The 13,992-nt window shown below is 33.5% G+C and overlaps 1 protein-coding gene across 1 annotated transcript; it reads right to left on the bottom strand.

Moving 5' to 3' along the window:
• Nucleotides 1-13,068: 13,068 nt before the first annotated feature.
• LOC137636825 (uncharacterized) lies at nucleotides 13,069-13,642 on the bottom strand. The gene is made up of 2 exons (XM_068369181.1): nucleotides 13,534-13,642; nucleotides 13,069-13,370 (listed from the first exon to the last, which is right to left on the bottom strand). The coding sequence occupies exons 1-2, from the start codon at nucleotides 13,640-13,642 to the stop codon at nucleotides 13,069-13,071; spliced, it is 411 nt and encodes a 136-aa protein (XP_068225282.1).
• Between the last annotated feature and the right edge of the window lie 350 nt (nucleotides 13,643-13,992).

The following is a 13,992-nucleotide window of genomic DNA, read 5'->3' as shown; positions in this document are numbered from 1 at the left end:
TAAGTGTAAATTATTGTACGATTTCTGACTCCATCTTGTGTGTATAAAATAACTTGAAAACTTTAAATTCTGAGAGAGAGAGAGAGAGAGAGAGAGAGAGAGAGAGAGAGAGAGAGAGAGAGAGAGAGAGAGAGAGATGACCCCTCTCGGGGGGGTGGGGGGCGGCGGCAAGATTTTCCCCAGGGGGTCAATTGTCCCCCTTGCCCCTCCTTGGCTACGCCATTGGAGTAACATAATTATCAATTAAAACATTCGATAATTATCTTTTGCAAACTAGAAATTAGACGAAATTAAAAACTTGAAACCCTTTAAAATATAAAGATAAAATTGTAACTGAAGAACAAATGATAGATATAATAAATTGTAAGTAAAAACTTAGTAGGCTTAGAATTCTAAGCCGATTGCTTTTACTTGATCGATATTGCGAATGAATTTGTAGCAAAGAATCATCATCATCAGTATTCTTTGGTAAATTCACCACATAGGCCTACCGGTATTCCATGATAGCTATTGTGTACATTTTATTATTGGTCTTATAAAATTCGTCCAAAAATATGAATTTGTCTTTGCTAGAAACCGTTTTCCGAGGTCAGGAAACCGTTCTTCTTTGTTGTGCAAACTCGCTTCCGAAGCCATTTCCTAATCTTTCTTTCTAGTTGTGGCACTCCTCCTTGACCCTCTTTATTTCCTCATATTTTCTTCTTATCTAACTGATTTTATTCTTTCATTAGCGTATTTAAAGTGTCTAACTGTCTATACATGTCTGAAACACTTGGGATTTCCTCTGCTCCTTTCTTGTTGCTCCTCACTTTATTCAGAGGAACTTTTGCACACAACAAAATAACCCATCGATATCTTCCGTTTTCTTTATCGTCTTCAATAGGGATTTTTGGACGAAAGATTCTTGTATAATCGGTTATCTATAATTATAGAAATGATTGAATCTCCGAAAAAAATATGAATTTATTTGTTAAATATATCATTAAATCTAATGAAAAAAGGGAATTTTAAATTTGCTAGTTAAATAATAATGATTTCACATAATGATGTTCAAAGTTAAGATATTGTAAACTTATTTTGATCTGTAGTGAGCGTGAAACTACGAAGTTATTGCTTTCCCTAACTTCAATTAGTGATTGTATTTTTGATGTAAACCAACATTTTCTCGATCATTGCTGTTAGAGATATTGCGCAACAGGTGTCCTTGGGACCTTTGAGGTTTTTCTATTATGAATTCAAAGATTTGGAGTCTTTATTCCCTTGAGCATGACAAAAATCTTCATTGTCTTTAAGAAGGTTTGATATTAATTCTATCCCGTTCTACCTTGAACTCAGTTATTATAAATATAGTTACATTAACCGATTTTCTCTTGTGCAGATTATTCTTGGCCGTCTCTGTATTATCCATTGCAACAGCTCTCTGCTGAGAAGGATTTTGCAATATATCACTGTCTTGTATCTCGTTCTCTTCACTTTCCAAAATGTTCTCTTGAAATTTGCTTTCATTTAGCTCATGTTTCACCTTGCTTTCAGTATTAGAGAGAAACTTGAAAGTGCTATATGTTGCAAAGAAACACACACACATATATATCTAGTTTAAAGGCAAAGACAAATAACATGATTATCAATAAGAAAAACTGGAAAATTGCGTTATATAAACCAGAAATTAGACGAAAATATGAATAAAAAAAGCCGTTGAAAATTCAATGTAAAATTGGAAGTGAATACCAAATGATAGATATAGTATATTAATAAATCGTATTTATAAGCATAGTAGGTTTAGAAAACTGATAGCCTTAACTTAATCGGTATTGGAATTTATTTATAGCAAAGAATAAAAATCGTTGGCATATTTTTGGTGAATTCATCAAGTAGGCCTCCCAGTGATTCATGAGAGTCATTGTATAATTGGTCACAGAAAAATCGTCCTAAAAACATGATTTTGTTGTTGCTACAATCTGCAGTCAGAGGGTGCTATTGCCTTATCCTACTTAAGCCCCCCCCCCCCCCACCCAAAAAAGGCTCCTTCACCCCTGTGTAGCCTGTAGTCACCAGACAAACTACAGGCCCGACAGGCGGCAAAGTTTGTCACGTTTCGAAAAATGACTTGAACACAAGCTTCAAAGATCTCTTGATATATATCCATTTCAGGGTTAGTTTGTATCAAAAGAATTAACAGGAGAGAGTCTATTGTAGTTGGACAAAATTTCTATAAATTTCTATCAGATTTAAGAATCTTACTCTCATGAATACTAGTATTTACTATTCTTAGAATTATATCAGCAAGCAAGACTAAAAAAAATTTCTACTCGAATTACTTAATTACTTAAGAACATCGAATCGCACAATTTGCTTCCCACTTAATTAATCCTGGTGACTTCATCTTTTGTTATAATATTATATCTGATATGAAATATCTGTAAAAGACCAAATTATATTTCTTATTATTTAAAGAATTCTGGACATTTATTAGCCAGTCCTTGGTCGTTATATCCACCTGGAGTTTTTTCATTTACATTTCCTTTCTCCATCATGAAGCTCATTAGTACACAATATTATAGAAGTTTTATTCCATATATGACCAGGTTGTGGTATGATCTCCCTAATCATGTACTTGAATTGTTATAAGTAAAGAAGTTCATACTTGCAGCGAATAGTTTTATGTTGAAAAGGCTGACATAAGTCTCAATGATTCAACTACGTGATTAGGGAGATCATTTCACATTGGCCAACTTCGGACTGGTGATTGTGGAAGGTTTTTGTCTGATGGCTCAAAGCAAACCAACCTAGTATGGGTACCAGAAACGCAAACTCATTAACCCAAATTCATAAGTAATAGAGGTAATTAGAATTTAAGTAGCATACTTAAAATAGACTTCATCAAATGCTGTAATATTGACTTTTTTTCGGCTTCATATGTAGTCACAGAATTTATATTTAAACATTTAGAAACTACTTATCTATGTGACGTTGTGACTTTATCTATGTGATCATGCTGAAGGAATATCTGCGATCAAATCATAACTTCTTGACAACTTAAGAGCCGATATACTATGTCTACCGGAAACGCATAAGGATCTGGTTCTACCAAGAATACCTGGCATGCATCCAGTTATATCCCACTCAAGTCCTGCTCATGGAAGTGTGATCTTTGTCTGGGATAAATCCATCATCCTGAACAGCACACACATCTCGGTTGGCTAGCTGGAAATCCTCCTGGTGGATACTGGGCACATTACCATCGAGAGTGTGAATAAAACACCAACAGAAAACTTTACATGGCTGCATTTGCAATGCTTTCATAGGCTCTGTCACTTTACATCTTCATGTGTCAAAATTACAACATTGCCCCCACAACATAAGATGAACATTTAAACACATCTAAGAACACATTCTTAAGTAATTCGTGTGCCTGAGACTACTCCTTCATCATTGTTCAAAATCTGACGGGAAAATATCACAGGACAAAATGTGATTTTGTCTCGTTTTTTAAATGTACAGTGTTTTAAGTCAGCCACTACAACGAAACCCTCTACGAAGAGCGTTTGACAAGAGTAACTATAATTAGGAAAATGAATGGTCATATCGAGAGAGAGAGAGAGAGAGAGAGAGAGAGAGAGAGAGAGAGAGAGAGAGAGAGAGAGAGAGAGAGAGAGAGAGAGAGAATTAGTTTAAGAATTTTGGACAATACTAAACTACGAAAGAAAAATTAGAATGTCTTTGCTTCTCTCAACAGCGCACCACTCATAATTCATTCAACATGTCTCATGACTCTCTCATAAGTGTAACTAAAGTTCTCTTAAGAATTAAGTAATCCAGACGATCGTATTTTGTCGAGGATAATTGATATAGAAGACTACTATGTTCAGGAAAATGGATACTATTTCCCAAAGGAGTAACCCAGGGAACTTGCTGACGACTCTTTAAAGTTATTTTATTTGATTTAAATATTGCTAAAAACTTGTCAAAAATTTCATATTCTACCAAATGAAAACTACCAGATTTCTTACATAGTAAATAATTCATTTTTATTCTCAGAGTCGTAATAAAACGTTCTCATTTGTTGTTATGGTATAGCTGTTAACATTGGCCTCTCTCCTTTCCATGTAAACACCGCCTGTACCAAGAGCGTGGGTTTGCATAAGGCCAAAAATCTCCCTCTCAAAGAAGTACACATCCCTAAACAATAGTTATGTTTCCATTTTAAAGAATGATGAGTCGGTGAACAGATCGCCTGAGTAATAACTACTTCTGGTCCAATGATCTATAATAGACACTCAGTCATTGCTCGTTCGATGTTATTAGACCTCTTTTTTGAGGTTCCATACTTCTATTATTCGATGTTCTCCGACCTGTTTTGAAATACCATATTTTTAGCATTAGATGTTCTGTAACATGTGTTTTGAAGTTGCCTACTTCTAGCATTAGATGTACTTTAACACGTGTTTTGAGGTGCCATACTTATATCATTTGATGATCTTTGACCTCTCTTTTGAAGTACCGTACTTCTAACATTAGGTGATGTTTGCCCTCTGTTTTGAGGTGCAATACTTCTATCATTGGATGTTCTTTGACCTCTGATTTGAGATACCATACTTGTATCATTAGATATTCTTTGACCTATGTTTTGAAGGGTCATACTTCTAGCATTAGATGTTCTTTACCTTCTGTTATGAATTGCCATACTTTTATCGTTGTATGTTCTCTGACCTTTGTTTTGAGATACCATACTTATAGCATTAAATGTTCTTTGATCTCTCTTTTGAAATGCCATACTTCTAGGATTAGATGTTTTTTACCTCGGTTTTGAAGTGCCATACTTGTAGCATTGAATGTTCTTTGACCTCTGTTTTAAGATATCATAATTATAGCATTAGATGTCCTTTGACTTCTTTTAAAGTGTCATGTGATCATCATTAAATGTTCTTTGGCAACTCTTTTGAAGTGCCATACTTCTAGAATTAGATGTCCTCTCACTTCTGTATTGAGATATCATACTTCTAGCATTAGATGTTCTTTGACCTCTCTCTGGAAGTACCGTACTTTTACCATTAGATGTTCCTTGACCTCTGTTTTGAGGTGCCATACTTCAGGAATTGGATGTTCTCTCACTTATTTTGAGATACCATACTTCTAGTATTAGGTGCCCTTTGACTTCTGTTTTGAGGAGCAATACTTGAGGCACTGGATGTTCTATGACCTCTGTTTTGAGGTTCTATACTTCTAGCATTAGATGTTTTTTTTACCTCTATTTCAAGCTACGATATTTCTAGCAGTAGCCGTTCTTTTACCTTTGTTTTGAGATGACATACTTGTTGCATTGGAGGTTCTTCAACCTCTGTTTTGAGATGTCTTACTTGTAGCGTTTGATGTTCTATTACCTCTGTTTGAGGTGCCGTACTTCAAGCATTAGATGTTATTTGACCTCCGTTTTGAGGTGCCGTACGTTTAGCATTAGATGTTCTTTAAACTGCGTTTTGAGGTGCCATACTTCTAGGATTAGGTGTTCTTTTATCTTTTGTTTTGAGGTGCCATATTTCTAACATTAGATGATCTTTGACCTCGTTTTGAGGTTCCATGTTTCTAGCAATAGATGTTCTGCGACCTTTCTTTGAGGTGCGAGAATTTTAGGATTATATATTCTATGACCTCTATTTAAAGGTACCGTACTTGAGTCATTGGATGTTTTCTGTCTTCTTTTTCAAGTGCCATACTTTTAGCATTAGATGTATTTTTAGCTCTGTTTTATAATGCCATACCTTAAGCATTGAATATTCTATGGCCTTTTTGTTTTGAGATGTCATACTTCCAGCATTAGATAATCTTCCACCTCTGTTTTAAGGTGCCATACTCTCAGCATTCAATGTTCTATGACCTATGTTTTAAAGTGCCATACTCGTAGCATTAGATATTCTTTGACCTCTGTTTTGAGGTCCATTCGTGTAGCATAGGATGTTTAATGACTTCTGTTTTTAGGTGCCCTACTTCTTGCATTAGATGTTCTTTGACTTCTATTTTGAGGAGCCAGACTTAAAGCATATGGTGTTCTTTGACCCTTTTTTGAGGTGCCATACTTCTAGCATTGGATGATCTTTGACCTCTATTTTGAGTGCCATACTTCTAGCATTAGAGGTTTTTACCTCATTTTTTTCAGGTGCCTTACTTTTAGCATTAGAGGTTCTTGAACCTTTATTTTAAGGTACCTTACCTCATGCATTAGAGGTTTGTTGGGGTGTCATACTTTTAGTACAGGTATTTTAATACTCCCTTTTCGAGATATTGGTCATGTATATTTTGACTTTCCTTCATCTACGCAATTAAGGAAATAATTGTCTTTTTTCTCTAGCTTCGTCTGTTATCTTGTCGTCTATAAAGAGAGAGATCTTGTGGTAGAACATTCCACAACCTTCACATCATTTCCTCTCCCCCCCCTACCCTCCACTCCCTGTCGAAGATCCACAAAAGAAAGCCAACTATCCATAATTTTGTGATTATTTTTTTATTTCTTTTTATTTAGATATTCGTGTCCTACGTTGCCATTTTGATATCTTTTTCTTTCTTATTCATTCCCATATTTTTTCACTGTAATCATTAAGACCAAACGTCTCGCCTAGGCGATACTGGGAATGACTCTATAATTAAATAATATAAATTGTATGATTAAATAAGAATTCCCTCTTTCACACATTCCATTGTAGGTATAACGTCAAAATCTGGAAGATAAACAAGATGATGGCCAGGAAAGAGAACCGTGAAGTGTCCAGCGAAGGAATGATATGACTAGATCGGAATTGCAGGGTGTCTTTGCAATGATATTTTACAGATGAAAGATTTGAAATAATTATGTAAATTTAGTGAAGTATCGATTTTATTTTATCTATAATGCGTATTTGCAATCAACCATCAGTTTTGATTTTGATTCAGATAGATATTTTCATTATTCAAGAAAAATGATTGCATAATGAGAGCTTTCAAATAATTTTAGAACAAGTTGAAATCAGGAGATGTGCTATATTCACATAAAGAATGGTCTTCCATTATTTCCTTTCAAACGACTGAGACTCTGAGGATCTGATCATCTTTTCAGTTGGAGACCTCTTTTGGATCTAAATTGAGTGGCTCCGGTTTTTGATTTGCTTAGATTTAGATTCATGGCTCGGTTTATAAGATGTGGGCTATGCGGCCTGATATAAGGGTCTAGGAAGCCATTAAGCACGAAATGCCTATAAAAAAAAGACAGTGAAGAAAACGATGATAATCATGAAGACTTCCTTCAAAATAGACATCTGGTTTTTGGAGACAATGTTACCGAGTTTTTCTTCAAAGAGGAAAACTATATTGAAGACCAAAGAGGACTTGGAAAATATTAAAAGAAAATCTTTCATATTTTACCTCTACAGCCATCGTCAGTCGCAGGATCTGAGCTGTTCCTCTGGTGGTAATGTTTCGCAATGCACTGGCATAAAGCCACTGATGAACCACGTTATTGACCCCATGTGGTTCTAGAGATCAGAAATAATACTCCCTCAGATTTTTAGGAAGACTTAGCGAATCCTCTACCATCCATTACATCATTCCCTGGAGACAGTTTAAACTTTGGCGTGAACTAAAAGTCTCTGCACCTTCAGATGTCAGTTTCAATGGATCCTTTGTCTTCAAGGGATTATGGAAAACGGGAGAAGGAACGTCTGTCTTTTTTTCAATATTAGGTTAAATGAAGATGAATGCTGGAAGCACCTTCGACGATTCCGGAGGAATCATGGGATGTGGTACCTCTGATAGGACCTCCTCTGGTTCCTACAGGAACCCAGACCCATTTTCCACCAACTGCCCATTACCGGATTTTTCTGTGGAGGGAATGAAAATCTGTTTGTTTTTCAGGATAAAGCTTAGAGTTTTTGGGATGGTGGGGGAGGGGGATAGTTATTAGAATGAAGCTCACTTTAGGTCATGATGTCTTACATTTGATTACATATAAACAAACACACGCACATATATAAATATATGTATATATATATACATATATATATACATATATATATAGAATATATATATATATATATATATATATATATATATATATATATATGTATGTATGTATATATATGCATATGTATAGATATGTATATATTTGTATATGTATTTATATACATATATATAATTTAATATATATATATATATATATATATGTATATATATATATATATATATATATATATATATATATATATGTATATATATATAAGTATGTACTTTATATATGTATATGTAGTAGGTTGGTCAGGGCACCAGCCACCTCTTGAGATACTATCGCTAAGCAAATAATAATAATAATAATAATAATGATAATAATGTAATATATATATATAATGTATATAATGTATATACTATGTATATATACCGTATATATATGTGTGTAAATATATATATATATGTATATATATATTATATATATGTATATATATATATATATATATATATATGTATGTGTGTTAGTGTTTATATATATGTGCATGTATAAACTGTATATGCATACACACTTCATATTTGTATATATATATATATATATATATATATATATATATATATATATATATCTCTTTATATATGTATATATATGCACGTGCATATAGATATGATATACTGTATATATATATATATATATATATATATATATATATGTATATATATATATATATATATATACACTCTAACATATATTTAATATGCTGTGTATATATACAGTATGTATATATATATATATATAGATATATATATATATATATATATATATATACATATATTTATATATATATATATATATATATATATATATATATATATATATATATATATCTTCATTGAAGGAGATCTCTTTAGTGGTGTCAATTTTTTTCTTACGGGAATCATCTTATTTCATCAGCCTCTTCAAGTTTCCAGACGTAAGACTTTGTTTCAATAAAAGATTGGTTATTCCTTCTCCTCATATTCAATTCACTACAATACTCTTTCCCCAAAACTGTCTTTATCAAATGATTACTGGTTTACTCAAGTATACATTTCCTATTTTACATGAGCTTCTGCAAATATTATGAACATTTATAGACTACGTTGGTGCATGATTCCTTTGATCCTTTAGGGGCAATACTGTACTGCATCAATTCCATCTCCTGAATGTAGATCTGTGGTTGCTGAATTCCTTGATAGAGTTCTAGCTGAAATTAGTGCATGGTGCAAATTATGGAGCTTAGAGTCGAATCCTAAGAAATCTCAAAGTATGATTGTAAGTAGGTCAAGGACAGTGGCTCCTCAACATCCGGATCTGAGTATTGATAATGTTCTTTAACTTTGTATGACTCTTAAAATTGTAGGTGTGATTCTCTACAGCAAATTCACTTTTGAGAAACACATTAGGTGTGTCTTTTTCAATTCCGCAAAATATTGGCTTATTGAGAAAGCCTTTTACGATTTTCGGTGATCAATCTATTCTGAAGAAGTGTTTTATTTCTTGAATTCCACCTCGTTTCGAGTATTGTTCTCCTGTCTGGTCTTCAGCTGCTGATTCTCATCTTAACTTGTTGGATAGGAACTTATGGTCTATTTAGTTTCTTATTCCTGATCTAGACATTTATCTCTGTCACTGTCGTTCAATTAGTTAATTATGCAATTATTTTGTAATTTTGACCATCCTTTACATTCAATCTTCCCGGACAGTTCCATCCTGTTCGTGATACTAGGCATGCAGTTAACTCTAATAGTCAGGCCTTCTCCATCATGAGGTTCAATACTACACAATACTGTAACAAAGTTCTGGAATGATCTTCCTAATCGGGTAGTTGAATCAGTAGAACTTCAAATGTTCAATCTTGCAGCAAATGTTTTTATGTTGAACAGGCTGACATAAATATTTTTATAGTTTGCATATGAAATATCTGTTTTAATGTGAATGTTTTTTAAATATTTTACTTTAATGGTTCATTACTTCTTATATTGTTTTTTATTTCCTTATTTATTTCCTCACTCTGCTATTTTTCCCTTGTTGGAGTCCATGGTCTTATTGCATCTTGCTTTTCCAACTAGGGTTGTAGCTAAGCTAATAATAATAATAATAATAATAATAATAATAATAATAATAATAATAATAATAATCCCCTAAACACCATTACTCTCTCTGCTTACTAGCTCAAGTTGCTTTGATTCAGTATGTATGATCTTTATTTTCCTATTTCTTTAATTGTTTTTCCTACTTTCTCTGTTCTGTAACAATAGAATTTAACTGAATTTCCATACTCTTTTTAGAAGATGGTTGTCTCTTTGGTTCATAGTTATTTTCTTGCCAGCTGTGGATTGGTGATGATGGGAAACTATTTGTATGGGTGGCCTGACTAGTAAAGGTATGCTGATATTGGTGATACATAAACCCTTTTCCCACGTTAAGGTATCCCCTCTCAGAAAGTAGCTACACACAAACACACACACACACACACACACACACACACACACACATATATATATATATATATATATATATAGCGTGTGTGTATCATCATTATCATGAGCAGTTGAGACGAGACAGTGATCCAATGGCAGGGTAAAGCCATCTGGCATGTCGTTCCATCCCTGCCTGTTTATTGACTTTCTATGCCAATCTATACCAGTAACATTTCTTAGCTCGTGAATCCATCGTCTTCTTTTCCTTTCCCTGCTTTTTTGCAATCTCTAGGGACCCATTCTGTTATTCTCAATGTACATCTGTTATCTGTCCCTTTCATTATATGTCATGCGCATGTCCATTTTTTCCTGTTTAATATTCTCTATTTTAGTTTGCTCTCTTAGCTATGTTGCTCTTTTGTCTCTTAATATTATTCCTTTCTTTATTCTTTTTATATGTTTTCAGTTGTAACTAGCTTATATTCTTTGGCTTTTTTAAGGCTCCAAGTTTCGGATGCATAAAACTGGTAGGACCAAATTATTAAATCAATTTCTCTCAAGAGAAAGTGCATTTTACTTTTCATAATCTCCGTGGTATGCTTATCCTTCTTTTAATTTCGATCATGTGTCCTGGGGAAACACTTACTGTCTGTCCTAAGTACTTATATTCATTATCTTACATTCATCATCATGTACTTGTGAGTGCCTATTTTGTATTGCTAAACTAAAGTCACTAGTTTTTTTTCTCTTATTACAGAAATGTTTATTTTTTTTTTCTTAGAATTAGTTTTTCTCTTTCTTTCCTTAGCTCCAGACAAATTTTCATTCTCCCCATTCCCTGGTCACTTCACTTTAATGATTTATTTAACACTTACATTTTTAACTAAAGTCACTTTTTCTCTGGGAATAAAATCTATTTCATTTTTTGTTTCTACATTTGGGTTTCTCCATTTCCATTTTCTATGTTAGTTTTTATATAGAAAGAAAGGGGTTTACGATTTTAGATTGCTTCTTTAAGCAAATTCTACAACTATGATTCATTTGCCATTTCTTTTGCCATCTCCAAATTTGCCTACAGCTGATTCTCCTCTCTTCTTTTGAACTACTTTAGCATTGAAATCACCCAAAGTCAATGTAAATTAGGCTCTATGGTTTTTTAAGGTATCACCAGATTATTATTATTATTATTATTATTATTATTATTATTATTATTATTATTATTATTAGCTAAACTACAACCCTGAATGGAAAAGCAAAATGCTATAACTATGCACAAGGGCTCTAACAGAGAAAAATAGCCCAGTGAGGATAGGAAATAAGGAAATAGATAAACGATATGAGAAGTAATGAACAATTGAAATATATTTTAAGACATTAACAACTTTTAAACATATTTCATATATAAACTATAAAAACATTTATGGCTGCCTGTTCAACATAAAAACATTTTCTGCAAGTTTGAACTTTTGAAGTTCACCTGATTCAACTACCCATTTAGGAAGATCATCCCACAACTTTGTCAGAGCGGGAGTAAAACTTCTTGAATACTGTGTAGTATTGAGACTTATGATGGAGAAGGCCGGACTATTGAAATTTAGAATTAAGTACTTGCCCAGTATTACTAACAGTACACACACATACACTGACACAGACACACACACACACACACACACACACACATATATATATATATATATATATATATATATATATATATATATATATATATATATAAATATATAGTTTTGCCAATAGAAAGAAATATTAAAAACCTTGATCTTTCATGGTCAGTGCAGTATTACCAAGTCTGTGGACGACTTTTCTGTTTGTGAGGTTTTCATCTTCATACCTTATCACCAGAGTTTTAAAACCAAAGACAAGTAACATAACTATCAATTAAAACATTTGATAATTATCTTCTGCAAACTAGAAATTAGATGAAATTAAAACTTAAAAGCCCCTAAAATATAAAGATAAAATTGTAACTGAAGAACAAATGAAAGATATAACAAATCGTAAGTAAAAACATATTAAGCTTAGAAAACCGATAGCTTTTACTTGATCGATATTGCGAATGAGTTTTTTTTTGCAAAGAATGAACATCGTCAGTATGCTTTGGTAAATTCACCCCCATAGGCCTACCGGCATTTATTGATAACTATTGTGTACATTTTGTTATTGGTCGCATAAAATTCGACTAAAAATATGAATTTGTCGTTGCTGGTTAAGAAACCATTCCTCTTACTTGTGTAAACTCTCTTCTTAAGCCATTTTCTAATGGTTTTAGTTGTGTCACTCTTTCTTGGCCCTCTCTATTTCCCAATTTTTTCTTCTTATATAACTGTTTTTATTCTTTCATTAGCGCATTTAAAGTGTCTGTCTATACATGTCTGAAAGACTTGGGATTTCCTCTGACCCTTTCTTGTTGCTCCTCATCTCATTCAGAGGAACTTTTGCACAGAATAAGATTACTCCCTCCCGTCCTTGACTCTCTTTATTTCCTCTTCCTTGGTTCTCTTTACTTCCTCTTCATCGGCTCTCTTTATTTCCTCTTCCTTGGCTCTCTTTATTTCCTCTTCCTCGGCTCTCATTATTTCTCTTTCTCGGCTATCTTTATTTCCTCTTCCTTGACTCAATTTACTCTTCCTCGGCTCTCTTTATTTCCTCTATCTTGGCTCTCTTCATTTCCTCTTCCTTGGCTCTCATTATTTCCTCTTCCTCGGCTCTCTTTATTTCCTCTTTCTCGGCTTTCTTTATTTCCTCTTCCTTGGCTCTTCTTATTTCCTCTTCAATGACTTTATTTCCTCTTCCTTGTCTCTCTTTATTTCTTCTTCCTCGACTCTCTTTATTTCTTCTTCCTCGGCTCTCTTTATTTCCTCTTCTTTGGCTCTCTTTATTTCCATCATCTTTGGCTCTCTTTATATCCTTTACCTTGCTCTCTTCATTTCAATTTCCTTGGCTCTCTTTATTTCCTCTTCATCGGCTCTCTTTGTTTCCTCTTTCTCGGCTCTTTATTTCCTGTTCCTTGGCTCTCTTTATTTCCTGTTACTTTGCTCTCTTTATTTCCGCTTACTTGGCTCGTTTTATTTCCTCTTCATTGACTCTTTATTTCCTCTTCCTTGGCTCTCTTTATTTCCTCTTCCTCGACTCTCTTTATATCCTCTTCCTCGGTTCTCTCTATTTCCTCTTCCTCGGCTCTCTTTATATCCATCTTCCTTGGCTCTCTTTATTTCCTTTACCTTGCTCTCTTTGTTTCCTTTTCCTTCGCTCTCTTTTTTTCCTTTTCCTTGGCTCTCTTTATTTCCTCTTCCTCTGCTCTTTATTTCCTCTTCCTTGGCTCTCTTTATTTCTTCTTTCTCGGCTCTTTATTTCCTCTTCCTTGGCTCTCTTTATTTTTCTTTCTTGGCTCTTTTTATTTCCTCTGACTTGGCTCGTTTTATTTCCTCTTCGTTGACTCTTTATTTCCTCTTCCTTGGCTCTCTTTATTTCCTTTTCCTCGGCTCTCTTTATATCCATCTTCCTTGGCTCTCTTTATTTCCTTTTCCTCGGCTCTCTTTATAT

This window comes from Palaemon carinicauda, unplaced genomic scaffold (genome assembly GCF_036898095.1).
Source record: "Palaemon carinicauda isolate YSFRI2023 unplaced genomic scaffold, ASM3689809v2 scaffold40, whole genome shotgun sequence".
NCBI classification, from domain to species: Eukaryota; Metazoa; Arthropoda; class Malacostraca; order Decapoda; family Palaemonidae; genus Palaemon; species Palaemon carinicauda.
Note: the sequence above shows the minus strand (reverse complement) of the source record. Positions and strands in the feature narration are given on the sequence as shown.

Excerpts from the sequence above, each read along its gene's own strand:
- LOC137636825 (XM_068369181.1), bottom strand. The coding sequence starts at position 13,642 with ATGGATATAAAGAGAGCCGAGGAAGAGGAAATAGAGAGAACCGAGGAA. Across the intron at positions 13,371-13,533 it reads CAAGGAAGAGGAAATAAAGA|AGAGCAAGGTAAAGGATATA; the intron begins GTCAATGAAGAG and ends ATTGAAATGAAG.